General features: G+C 47.9%; 1 protein-coding gene across 3 annotated transcripts in view; it reads left to right on the top strand.

Annotated features, from left to right (window-relative positions):
- The window catches only part of SDK2 (sidekick cell adhesion molecule 2), a 178,089-nt gene that overhangs the window by 141,473 nt on the left and 18,081 nt on the right, over nt 1–18,535 (top strand). For 2 of the 3 annotated variants that reach the window (XM_084837570.1, XM_084837569.1), the window contains exons 32-38: nt 121–256; nt 1,128–1,184; nt 3,484–3,585; nt 4,008–4,123; nt 7,365–7,551; nt 15,653–15,790; nt 16,668–16,829. In XM_084837570.1, the coding sequence (XP_084693696.1) occupies nt 121–256; nt 1,128–1,184; nt 3,484–3,585; nt 4,008–4,123; nt 7,365–7,551; nt 15,653–15,790; nt 16,668–16,829 (898 nt within the window). The remainder of the gene's footprint in view (nt 1–120; nt 257–1,127; nt 1,185–3,483; nt 3,586–4,007; nt 4,124–7,364; nt 7,552–15,652; nt 15,791–16,667; nt 16,830–18,535) is intronic. The other variant, XM_084837568.1, reaches the window with a different exon arrangement.

Genomic DNA, 18,535 nt, shown 5'->3' with positions numbered 1-18,535 from the left:
GGCAAGACTACCACAGCCCAGAACCCTTGTGCCAGAAGACAGTGGCAAGGGTCAGCTGTGCAGGAGGAATTGAATGCTGCATGTGAGCCCCCCACTAATTATCTGTTTCCCCTTGTACAGGCTCCGTCTGAGGACAAAATCAACGGCATCTTGCTAGGCTTCCACATCCGCTATCGGGAACTGGCGTATGAAGGGGTGCGAGGCTTTACTGCCCGCAGCATCAGCAACCCCAGTGCAAAATGGACAGAGCTGACCTGTGAGTGTGCTTGTGGGCAGTGAGGGGGGAGTAAGAATTCAGTGCCCTCAGCAGCTGTACAGTAAAGATCTGCGGTGTCCACCACCTTCAAGCAATTCTGCAACAAAAATCCAACGTGGCCATCATTTGGGAACAACCCTCCAATAACAAGCCCTGGTACTAAGCATTGGCCAGGATGTATCACCGGTGTTTCAGTGCTTCGTACAATAAAACAAATGGCTTGCCCAGCAACACCCCTGTTGCAAAGATTCAGAAACTGCCCTAAAATTATTAATTTATTTATTTACAATATTTGTATACCACTTCATATCTAGAACAGATTTCGGAGCGGTGAACACAAGAGATAAAACAGCAAAGGATAAAAAGATTAAAACACCAGATTAAAATTATGCTATTTTTAAAAACAACAACAATAATGGACTGTATGTCCCTGTGCATTTGGTTACACTTGTGCCGAAAATGCCGACCCCGGCATACTGTCAGTGCCTTCTCCCCTCCCAACTCGGTTCCGTTAATGCCAGAGGGCTTCTTCCGAGGGAGACGTTCCATCCTCACAGAACTGCTGGATCCAGTCAGCGGACACTTGAGCTATTGTGGAAGTTATTCCCAGGCTGCCCTGAGACCCACCAATGATTCTGGGCAGCTCTGTTTGCCTTTGGTAGCTTTGATTGTTACCTGGGTATTTGCCCCCTTGCCCACTACTTGGGTGGCAACTCCTGAATGTTGTTTGCTGTGGTTGTGAGTTTCTCTCCTAGCTGCTTTCTTCCTTCAATGATGTCTGTTAGTCCTGCTTGCATTGTCAAGATGTTTCTTTACATGTGGCTAACCGGCATTGATTGCTATTCCCTTCTGACCACCTGCCATCCCACAGCTACGTATGCCATGAGGAACCTGAGCGAGGCCTCCCTCACACAGTACGAGCTGGACAGTAAGTGGGCACTTGGTCTCTTGTCTGTGCATTTGCATCTTCTTATGTTTCTGGTTTCTCTTGTATTCCATCCCTATCTGAATTCCCTAGGCAGGAAAGCAGGGGAAGACAGAAGCAGTTCCTTCCTGTTCGCTGCTATTAACCTGTTACTAGACCACCCTTCCCCAACCTGGCACCTGCCAGATGTGTTAGACTACAACCCCCACCATCCTTAACCACTGTGGCATGATGGAAGCTGTAGTCCAATGCATCCAGAGGGTGCCAGGTTGAGGAAGGCTGCTCTAAAATCTGAGATGACTCCTATATCAAACGATAGTAGCTTTTGCTTCCAATCAAACCCCCAAATCAAACAATTGGGAAAGGCACATGTATAAGTTCCCCATGAATGGATTAGCCACACAATTGCCCAATCACTTAATATAATAGAATCAGTTTTGAGATTAGGTCAATGACAGACATGATCCACTTTAGCCAAAGTAGGAAGAGGTTATTCGAGATGCTGTTTTCTATGTTAGGTTAGATGCTCTGTCCTAACTGCAGAATGCTGCATGAGGAATAATAGAGGAAGGAGGAACAGGCCTTGTGGTAAATTTGAGGGCATCAGAAGCAGGGAAGTAAGGACCAGGATCTATGGAGAAGAACAGAGCTGGGTTGTGTTTCCACCAGCAATTTACTCCAACCTGGCTGTGTGGTGAGGTCTCTGTGTTTCCATGACGTCGTGGCCATTCAGTACCAGCCCTGCATTTTATCGCAGAAAACGCTTCTTCTGAAGACTGGTTATAGTCCAACTTCTCCTGCTTACTTTGACTCCATTACCGACCTGTTTCCACAACCGCACTGGGTTCGGTATCATAGTCCTGCCCATGGGGCGTGTAGCCTGTCCCTTGTGGGTGTGTCACTCACCTGACCATGACCTCACCGAAGCAGCGTGTGCAGGAGAGGGGGAGATGATACTGGAGGAAGCAGTCAGGCAGAGATGAAGAGATGCACACATAAGCACCCCTGGCATACTAGTGCATTGTCGGCCCACCCTGAGCATCCCTATGAAGTTCCCAGTCAAGGCGGTGGCAGGGAAATCAGGGAGCGCAAAGATGGCTTCACGGAGAGTCATTAAAGCATGACCCTGGTTTAGGCGAAGAAGGGGTTTAAAAGGCAGGGGAGGGGATGCTGCACACATGACTTTGCTTTTCGCTCTTTCATTAAAGCGAAAGTGCACTTTAAAACTCACTTTAAAGGAAAAAACAAAAGGGCACCGGAGGAGACTGGCCAGAGCGGGAAACTAGAGCTGAGCAGAAGGGGGCGAGGGAGGCAGAGATGAAGAGATGCACAACTCACATTGGGAAGCCAGCCAGCCACTACCTCTTCTTCTAGCCCACCTTGCAGGGTTGTTGGGAAGCCAGAATAAGGGGGAAGAGGAACAACAGCGTGGGTGGGGGGACAAGCCAGGTCTAATGTCTCCATGAAGCAGTCACCAGGGGGGGCACTAGGGATGGGGATGCTGCACACACAACTTTGCTTTTTCGCTCCTTCATTAAAGTGAAATTGCGCTTTAAGTCCCCGTTTTGGGGGGGGGGTTAAAAGGGGGGGCTGCACACACAACTTTGCTTAAAGGAAAAAAACAAAAGGGCTTGGAAGGCAGGGAGGAGTTTGGCCAGAGTGGGAAACTGGAGCGGAGCAGAAGGGGGTGAGGGAGGGGGGACTCAGCAAGAGGAGGAGGCGGGAACACCGATGAAGTAATCGGACCCAACCCCAACTCCACTCAGACTCCACCCAGCCATCAAGAAAATAATTCGATTAGAGCTCAGTGGGAACAGCACAGAGCCCCAGGCCTCAGTGATGATAAGCCTGGTCTTTAAGGACTGTGGAAACAGGAAAAGGAGAAGATACTATTGGGAAAACATTGCAACAAAGTTGCAAACAAAGTAGCATGGAAACACACCCCTGATGGGAAATACCTCCCCTTGAATACTTCAAGTCCTGTTCAGACTTGGTCTAGAGCAAAATATTGTCTTCATCTTGTTAAGCTTTTGTTCACAACCATGATAGCTAGGAATTTGTTGTTTTTAGGAACTGATAGCATAGATTCACATACTGAAAGGCATGGAGTACACGAGTATCCTTGCCCTTGTTATGTCCTACTTTCATCTGGAGAAATATCCTGGCTCCATCTCCCAGCTTGAAAAGGCTGTGACAGGCAGCAGGAACAGTATCATTCTAGGGCAGCCTAGGAATTAAGAGGCGGGATCTGCCTCTTGCTCCCTGATGGTCACTGGCGTTCTCCGCCTCGCCTCCTCTACAGATCTGAACAAGCACCGCCGCTATGAGATCCGAATGAGCGTCTACAATGCTGTGGGTGAGGGGCCCACCAGTTCACCACAGGAGGTCTTTGTGGGTGAGGCTGGTAAGTTGAGCATCTTCTCAGGAGCAATTTTCTCTCAAGTCCCAGTTTCACTACAGGCCTGCTCAAGGTTGAAATGCGGGGGGGGGGGGGGGAGTTCCACTGGCTGAGATAGAGGGACACTGTATTGCCTGCAGTTCTGATGGAAACTTTACTCCCATTAGCTACCAATTCCACACAATATGCTAGCAAATCCATGCCTTTAGCAATAAAGAGGCAGCTGCCAAAAAGAGGTCAGAGGGCCTGGATCCCAAGATGGACAGGTCCATGGCCAAAGCCAGGAGCTCACTTGGGGTATTCACAGACAAACGTCCATCTCTTCGCAAGACAATTCCTGCCTCTCCAATTCCTGCCCCTTGGTCTTGTAAGAATGCCAGTTTCTCAGGCCCCTGCATCCTTACTGCCATTCTCTCTGCTCTCTTCAGTCCCTACGGCTGCACCACAGAATGTGGCCATCCAGAGTGCCACAGCCACCCAGCTTGACATCACTTGGAGCCCACCACCTCCTGAGGCACAGAATGGAGATATCCAAGGCTACAAGGTACCAGGCAGTAGTGGGTCGGATCTAGGCTATGGATGAAAGTTCAACACTTTTCATCCTGGGGAATGTTTGGGGCCAGGGACCGAATCTTAGGGAACTTGAGTGCAGAGTTGCAGCTGCTGCAGCTGCTTCTCCTGCCACTGTCACATAAGCACATCACAGGGTATTCTTTATTTCTATACAAACAAATCTGTTAGGGATGCTTTGTGGTAATGGATGAATTGCATCCCAGTGCATGGTGTCAGGCTGGATGGTCTACAGATACCTTATGCCAAAGAGTCTTGTAGCACCTTAAAAACGAACACATTTATTATGGCATAAGTTTAATGGACTACAGTCCACTTCATCAAATGCATGAAGTGTTGTCCTGAGTCACGTTTGACATGGGGCAGTGCAGTGGGGAAGGTTGTAAACAGTGAGTTCTGCAGGAAAAGAAATGCAGGGAGTATAGACAGTGATAATTACATTGTTAACAGAGGGCATTCATAAAACAGTTGTTGCTAATAACACAGACACCCTGACATTGGTAAGCTAATTTGTTAGTCTTTAAGGCACCATAATACTAACAGGACTACCCCTCTGGAAATAGATACCTTATAGTATTTCAGAGTCCACTCCCTGCTCATTTTTAAAGCCAAGGGATAGAAATGAACAAGGAATAGCCATCTTTCTCTTCTGGGAAAAAAACCCTGCAGTTCTACACTTCACCAGCAAGTGATACTGTTGCACTTCAAATGGAATGGTAGAGTTTTGCGGCTTGCTTGTTGTTGGGGCTACTTTCATTCCTGGAGAACCAAGAGCTGCTCTGCACCTTACATTTTGATGAGTGTATGCAAAACGTATAAAAGTATACCTTTGAAACTGTAATGTATCCATGTGGCAGATGCAAATTTCCAACCATGTGTATCTTATGCTTTAGGGAACTGGGTTTGCCTGTGTTACACACACACACACTCACCCCCCACACATACACACACTATATGTTCCTGAGGGAGCAAACACATGACATGTGAAGTGATCTTCATTCAGGGAAGCCTGTGTGATTCATCCAAGTCCAACATAGTCTTCCCTCCTCGCGAAGTGCTTAAAGGCCACCTCAGTCTGTCCTCTGGCATTGTGGAGCTGGAACTTATCTCTTGCCAGTCCCTGCACAGCAGCCGCTCTTCCTCTTGGCCTCATACACCCCATCAGCCATCAAGGGGGCATTTTACAAGCTGGCAGAGCTGCAGTTTTGGAAAGTTGCTGTCCTGTTGCCTAAGAAACCACAAGGGTGCCGGGAAGTGTTGCCATGGCGCCTGCTTGTTGCCGTCTCTAAAGGCGCCTTGACTTCATGGCTTGGTGGGAAGGTACAGGTTCTCTGTGGAAAGTTTGGGTGTCGCCCAAGAGTGACTTCAGAAGTTTACCATTTTCCGCCCAACTCGTCCCCATGAAACAAGACTGAAGACAGATTGGCTGTGCTGTCTTGCCTAGTTCAGGGGTGAACATGCCCCAGTCCTTACCTGCCCCTGTAATGGGAGGAGCTCACCTTCTCCATTGAGATCCTCCATGAAGTATCTTTGTAGCGCTTAATTCATCTCATATCCTTTGAGAACATGTTCTCACAGGCCAGCTTAGAAATTTTTGGAACAAAGTGGTGGCTGTCAGTACAAAATATGCATGGAGACATGGCATCACCACCACATCTTCCTCGCATTAAGCATTCCCTCATCAGTCAGAAAAGCTCAAGCTTGAACAAGCCTCCTCAGCTCAGCAAGGGAGAAATTATGCTTGCAAACTCGCTCCCTGTGTATCTAACAGAGGCATTTCCATCTTAGCTGGAGGCATGATCCACACTCCACAGGGCAGTGTGGACTACTTAGCCACCCATGACTTATATGCTATGTAGAACACAAAGACACCGCCTCAGGTTCTCTGGGCTCCTTAAGTGACTAGGCAATTGTTAGATGCAGTAGGAATGTGGCACAATAAGAAAGGAGATAGTACTGGAGTCTCACCAGTACTATAAATTCCCAGAAGATGCCTTTTGATTAGGATCAAATGAGGCAAATCCAGATTTGATCTCCTGATGCCTTTTTCTTTTGGTTAAAAATAACTATAGGTGAAGGAAGCTTAAACTGCCCCCCCCCCCCAGCACCAATTCCCCCAACTTAAATCCCCTGCCAAAGCTATTATCTAGAAAAAGAGATTGGGGGGGGGAGACTGATGCAGTTCTTTACTCCCCTTTGCAGCTAATAGCAGACTCGGTGGGGGTGATGTAAGTGTGGGAAGTGGTGCTGGGGAGCAAGGTTAAACCTACACTCCCCAGTACTGGAGCCCTGATCCAAATTGCCACCAGGCCCCTCTAGCTGCTTTTAACCACCAACAACAAAAATGTGAGATCTGATCCTAGTTTGGCCCTTGAGGCTGAAAGCGTTAACTGATAAATTTTTTAAAATCCCCCCTTCTATTGATTACATTATTAATCAGTACAGGAAAAATTTAATCTGGGGAGCTGAAATGTATGTGCATGCTTAAAATATTAAAAAGGGCCTTTCCTTCTAACAATGAGGGTTAGCTTTTCTCAAATTGTAAGTCATCTTCCACTTCCTACGATTTCACAGAAAAGCACCTTTATTCAGATTACAGCAATATCCACATTTATTTACATTTAATAAGCAGTTAATCAAGTAATCAGTTAAAAGATGGACCAACTACAATTCTTTAAGCAGTTGACAGTCCTACTTGTAAAGCGGAATGCACTGATCTGCTGGCCTAGTTCATCAGCTCACCAGCACTGTTTCTGCCTGAGAGTCACTTAAGAGCAATTGTATCTGGGGGACAAGTGCTGGAGGACCCAGATACGAAGCCTAAGCCTAGGGGAATGGAAACAGTACCATATGTGCGCTATTAACAGTCTTCCCCAACCTGGTACCTTCCAGCTGTGTTGGACTACAACTCCCAGCATTCCTCAGCCAGCCATGCTGGGATTTGTAGTCCAACACATCTGGAGGATACCACTTTGGGGAAGGCTAGGCTATGATAGCAGAAGAAGCATGATTCCAGAGAAGGGAACATATTAATTTGGAAAATTGTGACTTCACCTCTCCATGTTTTTAGGGTAGAAGAGCAGAATTAAAGGCACCATGTGATGATCACAAAAAGTGAAATGAGTGCTTTCGTGCCATCCTCAGTGTCTTTTCTTCCCCTTTGCTTTTTTCCTCACCATGTCCTCTGCTTTCACCCCACTTCCCTTGCCGTACAGATCTATTTCTGGGAGGCCCAACGGCAGAATGAAACAGAAAGGGTGAAAACGCTTTTCCTACCAGAGAATGGCGTCAAGCTCAAGAATCTGACTGGCTACACTCCCTACCTTGTCAGCATCCTGGCCTTCAATGCTGCAGGCGATGGGCCCCGTAGTGCCCCTATCAAGGGCAGGACCCAGCAAGCAGGTAGGATGAGCCACTCGACTTCCACTGGGCATGGGGGTGGGCCTTTTGTTCTTGCACAAAGCATCCATGAGCAGGGGCTTTGCTGAGATGGGGAGTTGCAGGGAGGAGTATAACCCATTATTTATTTATTACATATTTATTTTATTAGTGATTAATGATGGGAAGTGTTCAGTCACTGTTTTGACATTAGCATTTCCTGATCTCTGCTGTTCCCTGGCAACTCCAATTCAAAAGCAGCCAAAGAGCTGGGTAAAGAATATATTCTTGCCTCAAAACATAATGTAATCCAACTGTGTAGTGATAAACTTTGAAGTGCAGATGCTCGTCATGACAGTCCTCATACCATGCCCCCAAGGAGAGTTGAAAACTGCAGGTAGCTGTGTTGATCCATATCTATATATCTGTATGTATGTATGTATTTATTAAATTTCTTAATTACCTATCTGGCCAGTCACCCGGCCACTATGGGTGATGTACAATAATACAGCAGTTTAAAACAATAAAATTCCACATTAAAACATCGTATTTCTAAAAATACCCTAACCCACCCCAAATGCCTGCCTGAACAACCACATTTTAATGCGTGGCGGAAGCTCATTAAAGAGGGGGCACGGCAGAGTTCCCTAGGGAAGGAGTTCCACAGAGTGGGGGCCACAACAGAGAAGGCCCTCTCCCTCATCCTCACCAGTCTAGCTGTCCTGGCTGATGGGACAGAGAGAAGGCCATCCAAGGCTGATCTTGTGAAGCGGCCCGTCTGGTGGTGCTGGAGGCGCTCCTTGAGATAGGCTGGGCCGGAACCATGTAGGGTTTTAAAGGTCAAAACCAACACCTTGAATTTGGCCCAGAAAACAACTGGTAACCAGTGCAACTCCTTCAGCACTGGAGTGATGTGATCATGCTGGCAGCTGCCTTTAATCAGGCGAGCTGCCACATTCTGAACCAGCTGCAGCTTCCGAACCGTCTTCAAGGGTAACCCCACGTAGAGCGCATTACAGTAGTCTAAACAAGAGGAGACCAGGACATGTACTACCAATGGGAGCAGATGGTTGGGAAGGTAGGGGTGCAGCCGCCGTATCAGATGGAGTTGGTACAGCGCTGTCCGACTCACAGCTGACGCCTGAGCCTCCATGGACAGCTGGGAGTCTAAAATTACCCCTAGGATATGGACCTGGTCTTTCAAGGGTAACCGTACCCCATTCAGCACCAGGTCAACAGCCCCCAACCTCCTCTTGTCTCTCATCAAAAGTACCTCAGTCTTGTCAGGGTTCATATTCAGCTTATTCCTCCCCATCCAGCCACTCACCGTCTCTAGACATTTGGACAGGGGTTCTACGGCCAACCTTGGTGAAGATTTGAACAAGAGGTAGAGCTGCGTGTCATCCGCATACTGATGACACCGCACCCCAAACCTCCTGATGATAGCCCCCAGTGGCTTCACATAGACGTTAAATAGCATCAGGGAGAGGATGGAACCCTGTGGCACCCCACAAGTGAGCGGCCACAGGTCCAGAACCTCCTCTCCCAGTGCTACCCTCTGGTACCTGCCAGAGAGGAAGGACCGGAACCACCGTAATATGGTGTCTCCAATGCCCAACCCCTCCAGGCGGTCCAGGAGGATACCGTGGTCAACGGTATCAAAAGCCGCTGAGAGGTCGAGGAGAACAAGGAAGGAGCATTCACCCCGACCCAGAGCCCTCCTCATATCATCGACCAAGGTGACCAAGGCCGTTTCAGTCCCATGCCCAGGCCTGAAGCCCGATTGAAATGGATCTAGATAATCAGCTTCTTCTAAGTGTGCCTTCAACTGCATCGCCACCACCCGCTCAATCACCTTGCCCAAAAATGGCAGATTTGAAACTGGGCGAAAGTTGTTCTGCCATGGTCTCCATAAAGTCTTGAGGTGCCCCCGTGAGGATGGCCTCTGAATGTACATTGAAGTCCCCCAACACCAATAAGTTAGGGGACTGTAGACGCACATCGGAGACCACCTCAAGCACCTCGGCCAGGGAGTCAGTTGTGCAGCAGGGTGGACGGTACGTGAGCAGAATCCCCAGACTGCCCTTCGAGTCTAACCTCCAGTACATGCACTCAGCAACCTTGGTCTCCCGGAGAGGGGGTCTGGTGAAGACCAAGGGCTCCCGGTAGATAACAGCCACTTCCTCCCCGATCCCCAGCCCTCGGCTGCTGTGGGTACGAAAATCCGTCTGGACACATGGCCACCAGAGTTGAAGCAGCAGCCTCAGTCAGCCAGGTCTCCATAATACATGCCAGGTCTGCACCCTCATCCCGGATCATGTCATGGATGACAGATGTTTTCTGGGTAACAAACTTGGCACCGCAGAGCCGCAGATGAAGGCCAGAAGATGGAGTCATGCCTCCCCCAGCCATCCTTTGGTTCTGGACAGGCCCAGAACAGGGGACAGATATTACACATCTCTCCCTTGTTCCCCTTACCTGGCATGGCCTGCCCCTAGCGCTCCGCAAGCACCTGCCACCCAGCCTCTGTATATTCTGGCTCCCGACACTCCCCCCACTGCCTCCGTCAGGTGGACACATGCCCCTTCACTCCCACCTACCAGGCAGGCTACCCACCCCTAAAAACACAACAGAATCCCCCCAAAACCCACCCCCCACCAACAATTAAACAAAAATAAAAAAAATACATCCCCTTTACAAATACTGCCAGGCAGAAGTCCACAGAGAAAGCGGCAGCAGGCACTCCCTCTTCCCTGGGTGCTGGCTTCTCCTGCAGATCCTAGCTCTCCCAGGCCACTTCAGCCAGCCAGCTTATATAGCCCTTCCAGGAAGGGACAGATGGAGGTAGTCAGCACAGCTGGCTCAGCGCCTGGGGGCCTGGTCCTGCAGGGAATGGTGATCTGCCAGGCAGAAGTCCGCAGGGAGAGCAGTGGTGGTGATGGAACCAGCAGCAGCAGCAGCAAGCAACAGCAGTAGCAAGCAACAGCAGCAGGCACTCCGTCTTCCATGTGTGGTGGCTTCTCCTGCAGATACTGGCTGTACATGTATGTATGCATGAGATCGCTCGCAACAATATATTCTTATTGGGAAAATCCATCTGCCCTGGCCCTCAGCTACTGGGAGGACTGCAGCTAAGCTCAGAGGGAGCAGGAAAGTCTGAGGGGGTGGCAGATGATGTCATCACCCCTGCTAATCAAAATGTCCAGGCACTTGGACCCTGTGAGCCGTGCCTCAACTACACCACCGACGTGATCTGTTTGAAAACGATACGGTCAGCAGTGTACAGTGGTCCCAAAATAATATCCTCACGGAAAACACCCCCACTCTTTTTTTCCATTTGGACCCACAGATGGTGCCGTGTTTTCATTTGTGTGTGTTGTTTAACCTTTGGAAAAACAGCAGACCTATGGCAGCCCAGTTCTGCTGGCAGGACATGACCTCACAAACCCAGCCTGTGTCCCCTTTCCCATCCTTTTAACAGCAGCCTTAGGCTCCCTTCCTCATCCTCGTAATTTCAGATCTGCAGCCCACAGTATCCCAAATTAGCTCTGCTACCACCGCCACCCCTTGAATCATTGGTGTGCATCCCTGGTCCCAGCTGTGCTCTAACCCCAAGCTCCTGCTGCTTCTGAACGTCCAAAGCCCTCTCTGACTAGAAGCTTGGCTATTGAGCTGCATCAAGCTGCTGAGTGTGCATCACTGACCAATCAAGGGCCAGGCTGAGTTCCAGCAGAACAGCTGAATGGGTGACCTTGGGCTGTGCTTGATGCCTGGCAAAAGACGCATGTGCCTCCGTAGTCTGAAGCCCTCTGTGCTCCATCCTCCACAGGCCTTTGCTTTGTTCCTTTGCATCACCTGCTCCTCTCCCCTTCCTTCCAACTGTGCGCTTCAAAACATCCTCGAGTTACATGCTTGGAGATCAAAGCCAGCAAGAAAGGAAATGTGGAGGCGTGTATGGGCCATATCCACCACCAGCAACTTTGGCTGGTGGAACCCTCTTGAAGCCAAGGGCACTGCTGTGGATCTGGGCTTGCAACTTTCGCTCCCCCTGTGTGGAGGGGAAGTGGGATCTGTGTCAGACTGTGCCTCGCTAGCGTCCCCTTCCTTGGATCACTGGGGTTGTTCTTGGCACAGCATAAAGGGGCAAAAGAAGAATCACAGCAGTGATTTTGGCCAGGAGCAGTTTAGGATATTTTCTCCCGTTTCCCCTCTCCCCAGCGCCCCTGCTCAGCTCTAAAACTGCGACTCCAAAGGTTCAGGTCCCTAATTTTGAATGGACTCAGCAAAAACAAAACACAGCATTCTGCCTAACACCTTGACACACAATAGTCTGTCTGTTAGTAGTTCCCAGTGCCTTGGTGCAAAAAAAGTAAGAGGGGTCAAGATGTTGCCCTTTGCAAGTGACTTTCATTGCATAAGGTGCTACTGTAGATGTTTCTTGGTTGAGAAATCCTAAGAATTACTGTTACCAATTAAGGGGCGAATGTTTGTTTTTTCAGTTAAAGGCTAGTTCAGTTGATGTGATAGTCCATAAGGGTGAATGGGCTGCTTTGATAAACTTGCTTCCAGTGGTGTTGTCAATGCTTGTTAATATGTGAAGACCATTTCACACAGCAGTTGAGCTTTCGCGTGATCGGTTATAGATAGAAAGTGACAAACCTGGTTCTGTGGGCTGGCCCTATAAAGCGTTCTGCAGGACCATCTGAGGCTTATTTCACACATTCACTTTTCCTGAGTTGAATGCTTAATAAGCCTGTTGAGGGATGAATGGTGGAACAACCCTTAATTTTCTTCAGAGTACAACTGGCAGGAAGCCTCTGTATATGCGTCTGTTGATTCATCTTAATACTCCTATTGGAAAAACATAACATGTCGCCTGGCATTGAAAGCCGAAGCTCCTGTGATTATTTTTTTTTTCTAATAAAACTTTGAGATCCATGAGCCTCAGTGCTCAGAGTGGGGTGGGATGCCATCCCAGTTGTTTTCAGGTGAACCAAAGCACCACCAGGGACAGACCATGGGGCACAGGTCTGGGGCCTCCAGTCTGGGAGGGCCCCTGACTGGTGGCCACATGGTGGAGGCGGCAGCACTTCCTCCTCCTGGCCCGCTGGCAAAAGGAAACACCACAGTAGTGTCCAGTAGCTGCCCCTTTGCTGCTCCTGTGCCTTTATTCGGCATGTCCCCCCAAAGGCAGTGTCTGACTGGTTCCGCTTGCTGCTACTCAAAAGTGAAGAAAGAAAGAAACAATTCATTTACATTGGTGTGCTGTGGTGCTGCAGCCTTGACCAACCAACTACTGTGGCGCTTCCTTTTGCTGGTGGACTAGGAGGAGGTAGAGAAGTCACTGAGGAGGGTTGGTTGGCTGGCAGGGCGTTCCCCCCCCCCCCGGAAAGCAACTTCCCCAGGGGCCCTCAAAGCTAGCAGTGCCTCTGCAAAAAACCATCTCACTTCTTTTCAATGAATGTAATTGAATCTGGCCAAATTTGAAACAAAAAACATCCCTTCTCTTCTTCTACTTCAAACACTGATGGGCCCTTGTGTCTGCTCTGCAGAGGAATAGAGGTAGTAGGGTAAAAAAAGGGTAGATTTAACTTTTGGGTTTGGAAAAAAATCTTAACTGTGAGAGTAATGGCCAAGCTAGAGGTGCTACCATTTCCCCCATGAGAGAATACATGCAGGTAATTTACAGATACCTGTACTTTTTCCCCTGCTGGATGAATAGAAGCTTAGGAGTCAGGGAAAAGGTTAAACAACTCCTTCCACAGTGCTGTGACCCCAATCCACTTCTCCCCTGCTACCATGACTGCTTCTTTAAAAACCCCTACAGATCAGATCACAATTTATTTGGTTTCATAACAACAATATATGAGAAGGTATGGCAGATATAGGCCAGGATAGACATTTTTTTGGAGGATCTAACTCATGGAGAGATCAGAGGATGGATATTCATGGTCTAACAGTTCACCATGCAGAGGCCAGGAAGGAACAGGCCAGGACAGAGATTGTGGGAGTTCTGCGCTTCCCATAAAGCAGGGGTGGGCAACTTTGGGTAGGTCTGGAGACCATTTTTGCCCCCCCCGGGACCCCCTGCAGGTTACACTCCTGCCGCTGCACCACCAAATTCAGTGGTGGTGGTGGTGGTGGTAACAACAAAATCAGTGATTTGCTGCTGGTTTTTGGTGACAAACCACTATGCTTGAAAACAAACTAAATTTGCCCACTTCGGCCTTCTGTAGCGGGAAACTGGCAATTTTTTTTGGTCACCACTGCTGAATTCAGGGGGGTGCAGGAGGGCCACATGTGGACTACAGGCCGCCTTTGACCCACCCCTGCTATAAAGACTGTGATCTGGCTTACTTGCTTAAGCCAGTGGGATCATTTAACACACCTTCATTTCATTAGTGATTTGTATACAACTGTGAAACGTGTTTTATAGTCCTTGTCTCATTCACCCTCACAACAACCCTGTTAGGTAGATTGTTATCATTTATAGTCAAGAGATAGAAAACGGAGGATGAAAAACAATCACCTCATTCAAACAAAATGATGAGCCAGGATTCCTGGCTTACTGCAAACAAGGAGCGTGCTGATGTACACAACCCATTTGCCCCTACTTTGCTCCTCCTTTTATGCAACCAGGTAACCAGGACGGTATAGCTCATCATGGGTTCCCAACATTGTTCCAAACAACAGGTTTCAGAGAGCTTTGGTTATGGGATGGTACAGAAGTATGAATGAATGAATGAATGAATGAATGAATGAATGAATGAAATGAGTTCCAAACATTAAAAAAATTTTAACCCTCACCATATGAAAGCTAGGCTGAATCTACACATACCAGTTTTATCGTTATCATACCATTATCATAACTATTGGTGCCCATTGGTGTCATGTATACCAATAGTTATGATAATGGTATGATAATGGTATAACTGCTATGTGTAGATTCAGCCCCAGTGTGGCATAGTGGTTAGAGTGTTTGACTGGGATTCGGGAGACCCAGGTTCAAGTCCCCACTCAGCCATGAAGCTCACTGGGTGACTTTAGTCTAGTCACTGTCTCTTGGCCTAACGTACCTCACAGGGCTGTTGTTGTGAGGATAAAATGGAGAGGAGGGCCATGTAAGCTGCCTTGGGTTCCTTGCAAGAGGAAAAAAGGTGGGATATAAATGCGATAATAAAAATAAAATAATAAAAAAATCTGATGTTCTTTCTTTTGGGGATCTGGCTCATGAACTACTCTCTAAATGAGCATCACAGCAGGTTTCTTGTTGACTTCATTTATTCCTTCACACCAATATCACAGGTATTCCAAAGCAGTAACTGTTTCCCAAGAAAAACCAGACATGCAAAGTGCTTTGGCTGTCAAGGAAACCAGCAGCAGAGCATGGGGTCACGGAAGGGGAAACAACAGCCCCAACCCATATCCACCTGTGTAAATTTATTACCAAACTGCAGACACACAACAAAGCCCCATTTCCATCACTTTTCAGAGTCAGCTTTAGAGAATTATTCAGCCCTAGACAGATTTAAATTGTGAGCACAGTTATAAAATAATTTAAAAATTCCTAGAAAATTAGAAATCTGAGATCAGTTTACTTTCAGTGATTTCAGGGTTTGTGTTTGTTTGCTTGCTTGCTTCTGTAGCTACAAGTGTGAAAAGCTGTTATTATATTTAATGGGTGTGCCATCAGAGTTTTGTGGACTCACACTGTGGCCGGAGCTGGCCTTGAAGTAGAATGCCAGCTGTCACAAGATTAAAATGTCAAGAGGTGGTAGCAATGAGCAGCCTAGGTGTCATGGGCTCTGTGACACTCCAACCGAAATCTGACCTTCCCCAAGTCTCCAGTCCCCTTCAAGCATAACACATGACGGGGTTCACATATCATCCAAGGGACAACAGCGCCCCTGAGCTCACAAAGCATCCCAACCTGCCATTTTTCTTTGCTAACTTACTTTCTTTTATTGGCTGTGCAGAGGGTCTCCCGTATTCAAGGACTGACAGCATGTCCTTCAATGGATTGTCCTTCCTTTTGGAGATTGGTGGAGGATGCCACCTCCATATGTGAGGCCATGGTGTTAATGGGACAACTCGGGCTCTAACTCCTTCCTTTCTCTCCCCGTAGCCCCCAGCTCCCCTGGCTCCATCAAATTCAGCGAACTCACCACAACCTCTGTGAATGTGTCATGGGAGCCACCACTCTTCCCCAATGGAATCCTTGAGGGCTACCGACTCGTCTATGAACCCTGCATGCCTGTGGATGGTGAGGAGCTGAGAGGCAGGGTGTGCGTGTGTGTAAATTAGTGAATCAGTTAGAGCAAACAACACTCATAAAACACCCATGGTTGTCCTGTGAACATGTTTTAAATGATGATAGCTAGAACTTGATTTCTAAAAAGGAGAATGCTTTCTATAACCTGGACTCCCTTTGAAACCTGCAAATTGTATTTGCTAATCTCAGGTCTGCAGGTGAGATTTTTTTAGTTCATTTTCTTGGCTTTTCTTTTTTTCTTCTGTGCATGAGTTGTGGATACTCAGTAGTAAGGCAAAGGTGTTTTGCACATGCTCAGATGCACTTTTTAATTACTCTCAGATTGCCAGCACTAGAAATAGGTTCAAGATAGCAAGTCTGTGGAGTGCTGGGCATTGTTTGTTTAAGACTGACATGAGATATTTAACAGTAATATTCAACCATATGCTCTTTTCTCCTGGTTGTAAAAATGAGCTCTCTCTGGTATCATTATTTTTCTGTCTCTTCTGTTCCCTGAGAAATCATACATTAACAGTAAAAATAATAATTAGAAAAATAAGTTCCAGGCTCCAATGGCCATACTGCCATGTATGTGCTGCCACATAACAGGGCCGTGTGCCATTCCTAGCCCTATAACGGCTCTCTGATTCAGCAGCCATGTAGATCCACTCTTTTATATTAATTATCTATCTATCTATCTATCTATCTATCCATCCCTGTGTTGAGGATGAGTGAAAGCATAAGCCACAAGACTGAAAGTAAGCCTCAGGGGTTTGGCCTTTGACCCATTGTGTCAACATAGCTACAGCTTAAGTCCTCTAGGCACAAGAGGATATTGATGAGTTTAGGTGTCCAATCTCTAAACAACCGTCACCTCTCTGCCCTGCAGGTGTCAGCAAGATTGTAACAGTGGATGTGAAGGGAAACAGCCCCCTCTGGTTGAAAGTCAAGGACCTGGCAGAAGGCGTCACTTACCGGTTCCGAATCCGAGCCAAGACCTTCACCTATGGGCCCGAAGTAGAAGCCAACGTTACCACAGGGCCTGGGGAAGGTACACAAGAAGCTGGGAGGGGAGACGCCTTTATCTACCACTCCATGTACTCATATATGTGTATGAGGGAGGAGCAGTGGCTCAGTGGTAGAGCACATGCTTTCCATGGAGAAGGTCCCTTGTTCAGTCTCCAGCTAAGGCTGGAAAAATTCCTGCCTGAATTCCTGGAAAGCCACTGCCAGCAAGTGTCAACAATACTGGGCTAGCTTGGGTAGGAGGCCACATTGGCTTGAGATGTTGAAATGATATTGCACTTTGGCTCAGGTCGGAGGCTGAGCTCACCTTACTCTCTGAAGCCTCGGGTCTTTTCCCCATTAACTACAATGGGAAAATCAACAAATGCCTATAACTTTTAAAAAATTTTTTAGCAGAATTGGATAACATTTGCATAATAGCCCCTTCTCAGGGTATGACGCCTGCCAAATTTCAAACAAACTGGTGCAAGGGTAAGGGAGTTATGAAGGGTTTTTTTTTTAAGTATTTAAAGGTTGTTTTAATGTATTGCCTTCTGCAAAGTTTGCACCAAAGTCATGCAAAGTGCAAAGCTGATTATGGAGCTCCACGTGGGTATGAGGCATCGAAACAGTGCAAAGCACGCTGTAAAACCCTCCCTGCTTGTAAAGCCCTGAGCCCACTTCTCCTCGTCTTTCAGGCAGAGAGGGGCTTTGGGTCCTTCTCACTCTTCATTTCAGAAGTGAGAAGCCCAACTCATCCCTGTGGTGGGGAGAATCTCTTTGGACAGGAGGGGAGATCTTCAGTCGTCCGCAGAGCTCCTCCATCACGAGGCAGCGGCAGCAGCAGCTTCTCTCCCACTGAGGAGCAGGCGTACCCAGAATCTCCCTCTGCACCCATGGTGCCTTCCCTCTATGAGGCAGTCAGGAAGGACATCCTGGAGGAGCTGTGGAGGACAGAGCTTGATTCAGGATGTGAAAATGGAGTGGAACTCCACATAACTGGTGCTTGAGAGGCTGGCTGAGAGGCATTCATGACCAGGGGTGGGGAATTGGTGACAGCCACCCACTGAACAGGCAGCAGTGGTACACATCTCCCAGTTAGCCATGGGAGCCATTCTGGGAAGCCACTGAGACCCTGAGTGCTGCTGCTAACACAACAAAAAACAGAAATGGCTTCTGATATGTTCTATCTACTCCCTCCCAAAACCATCGTGATTGGATGTCGATCCCGGATAAAGTTATTCCCTGATTGGAAATTAAAGCTGTTTGTCACTAAATTACATCCCCCCCCCCCGCCTTCCCCCTCCTGGCATTTTCCACTGATGGAAAGCTTGCAGTCCTTCAGGGAAGTTAAAAAAATGTATCAGATTGGGACCACACACACACCTTGAATCTCCATTGCCTCAGATTCAGAGGTGGTCTAAATATCTCAAAAGTGGGGACTATTCTCCTTGGACTCGTGCCTAGTCCGAGGCATATGCACAGCCCTAACAGAAATCGAACTTGGGATTTGTCTAGAGAGTAACTGCCCTGGTTGACTGGTTTTGTATTATTGTACGAGTTTAGAAAGCCGGAGAGAGGATTGGTTGTTGTTCAGTCGTGTCCGACTCTTCGTGACCCCATGGACCACAGCACGCCAGGCCTTCCTGTCCTGCGCTCTCTCCCGGAGCGTGCTCAAGTCCATATTCATTGCTGCAAAATAAGTGTAACCGCTGATGTGGGTGCTTTGCACAGCTGTCATTCTTCTGAACC

Source organism: Heloderma suspectum, chromosome 2 (assembly GCF_057233095.1).
Source record: "Heloderma suspectum isolate Gila_16-S chromosome 2, 16-S_ref, whole genome shotgun sequence".
NCBI classification, from domain to species: Eukaryota; Metazoa; Chordata; class Lepidosauria; order Squamata; family Helodermatidae; genus Heloderma; species Heloderma suspectum.
The sequence above is the reverse complement of the archived record's forward strand: the minus strand, read 5'-3'. Positions and strand labels throughout refer to the sequence as shown.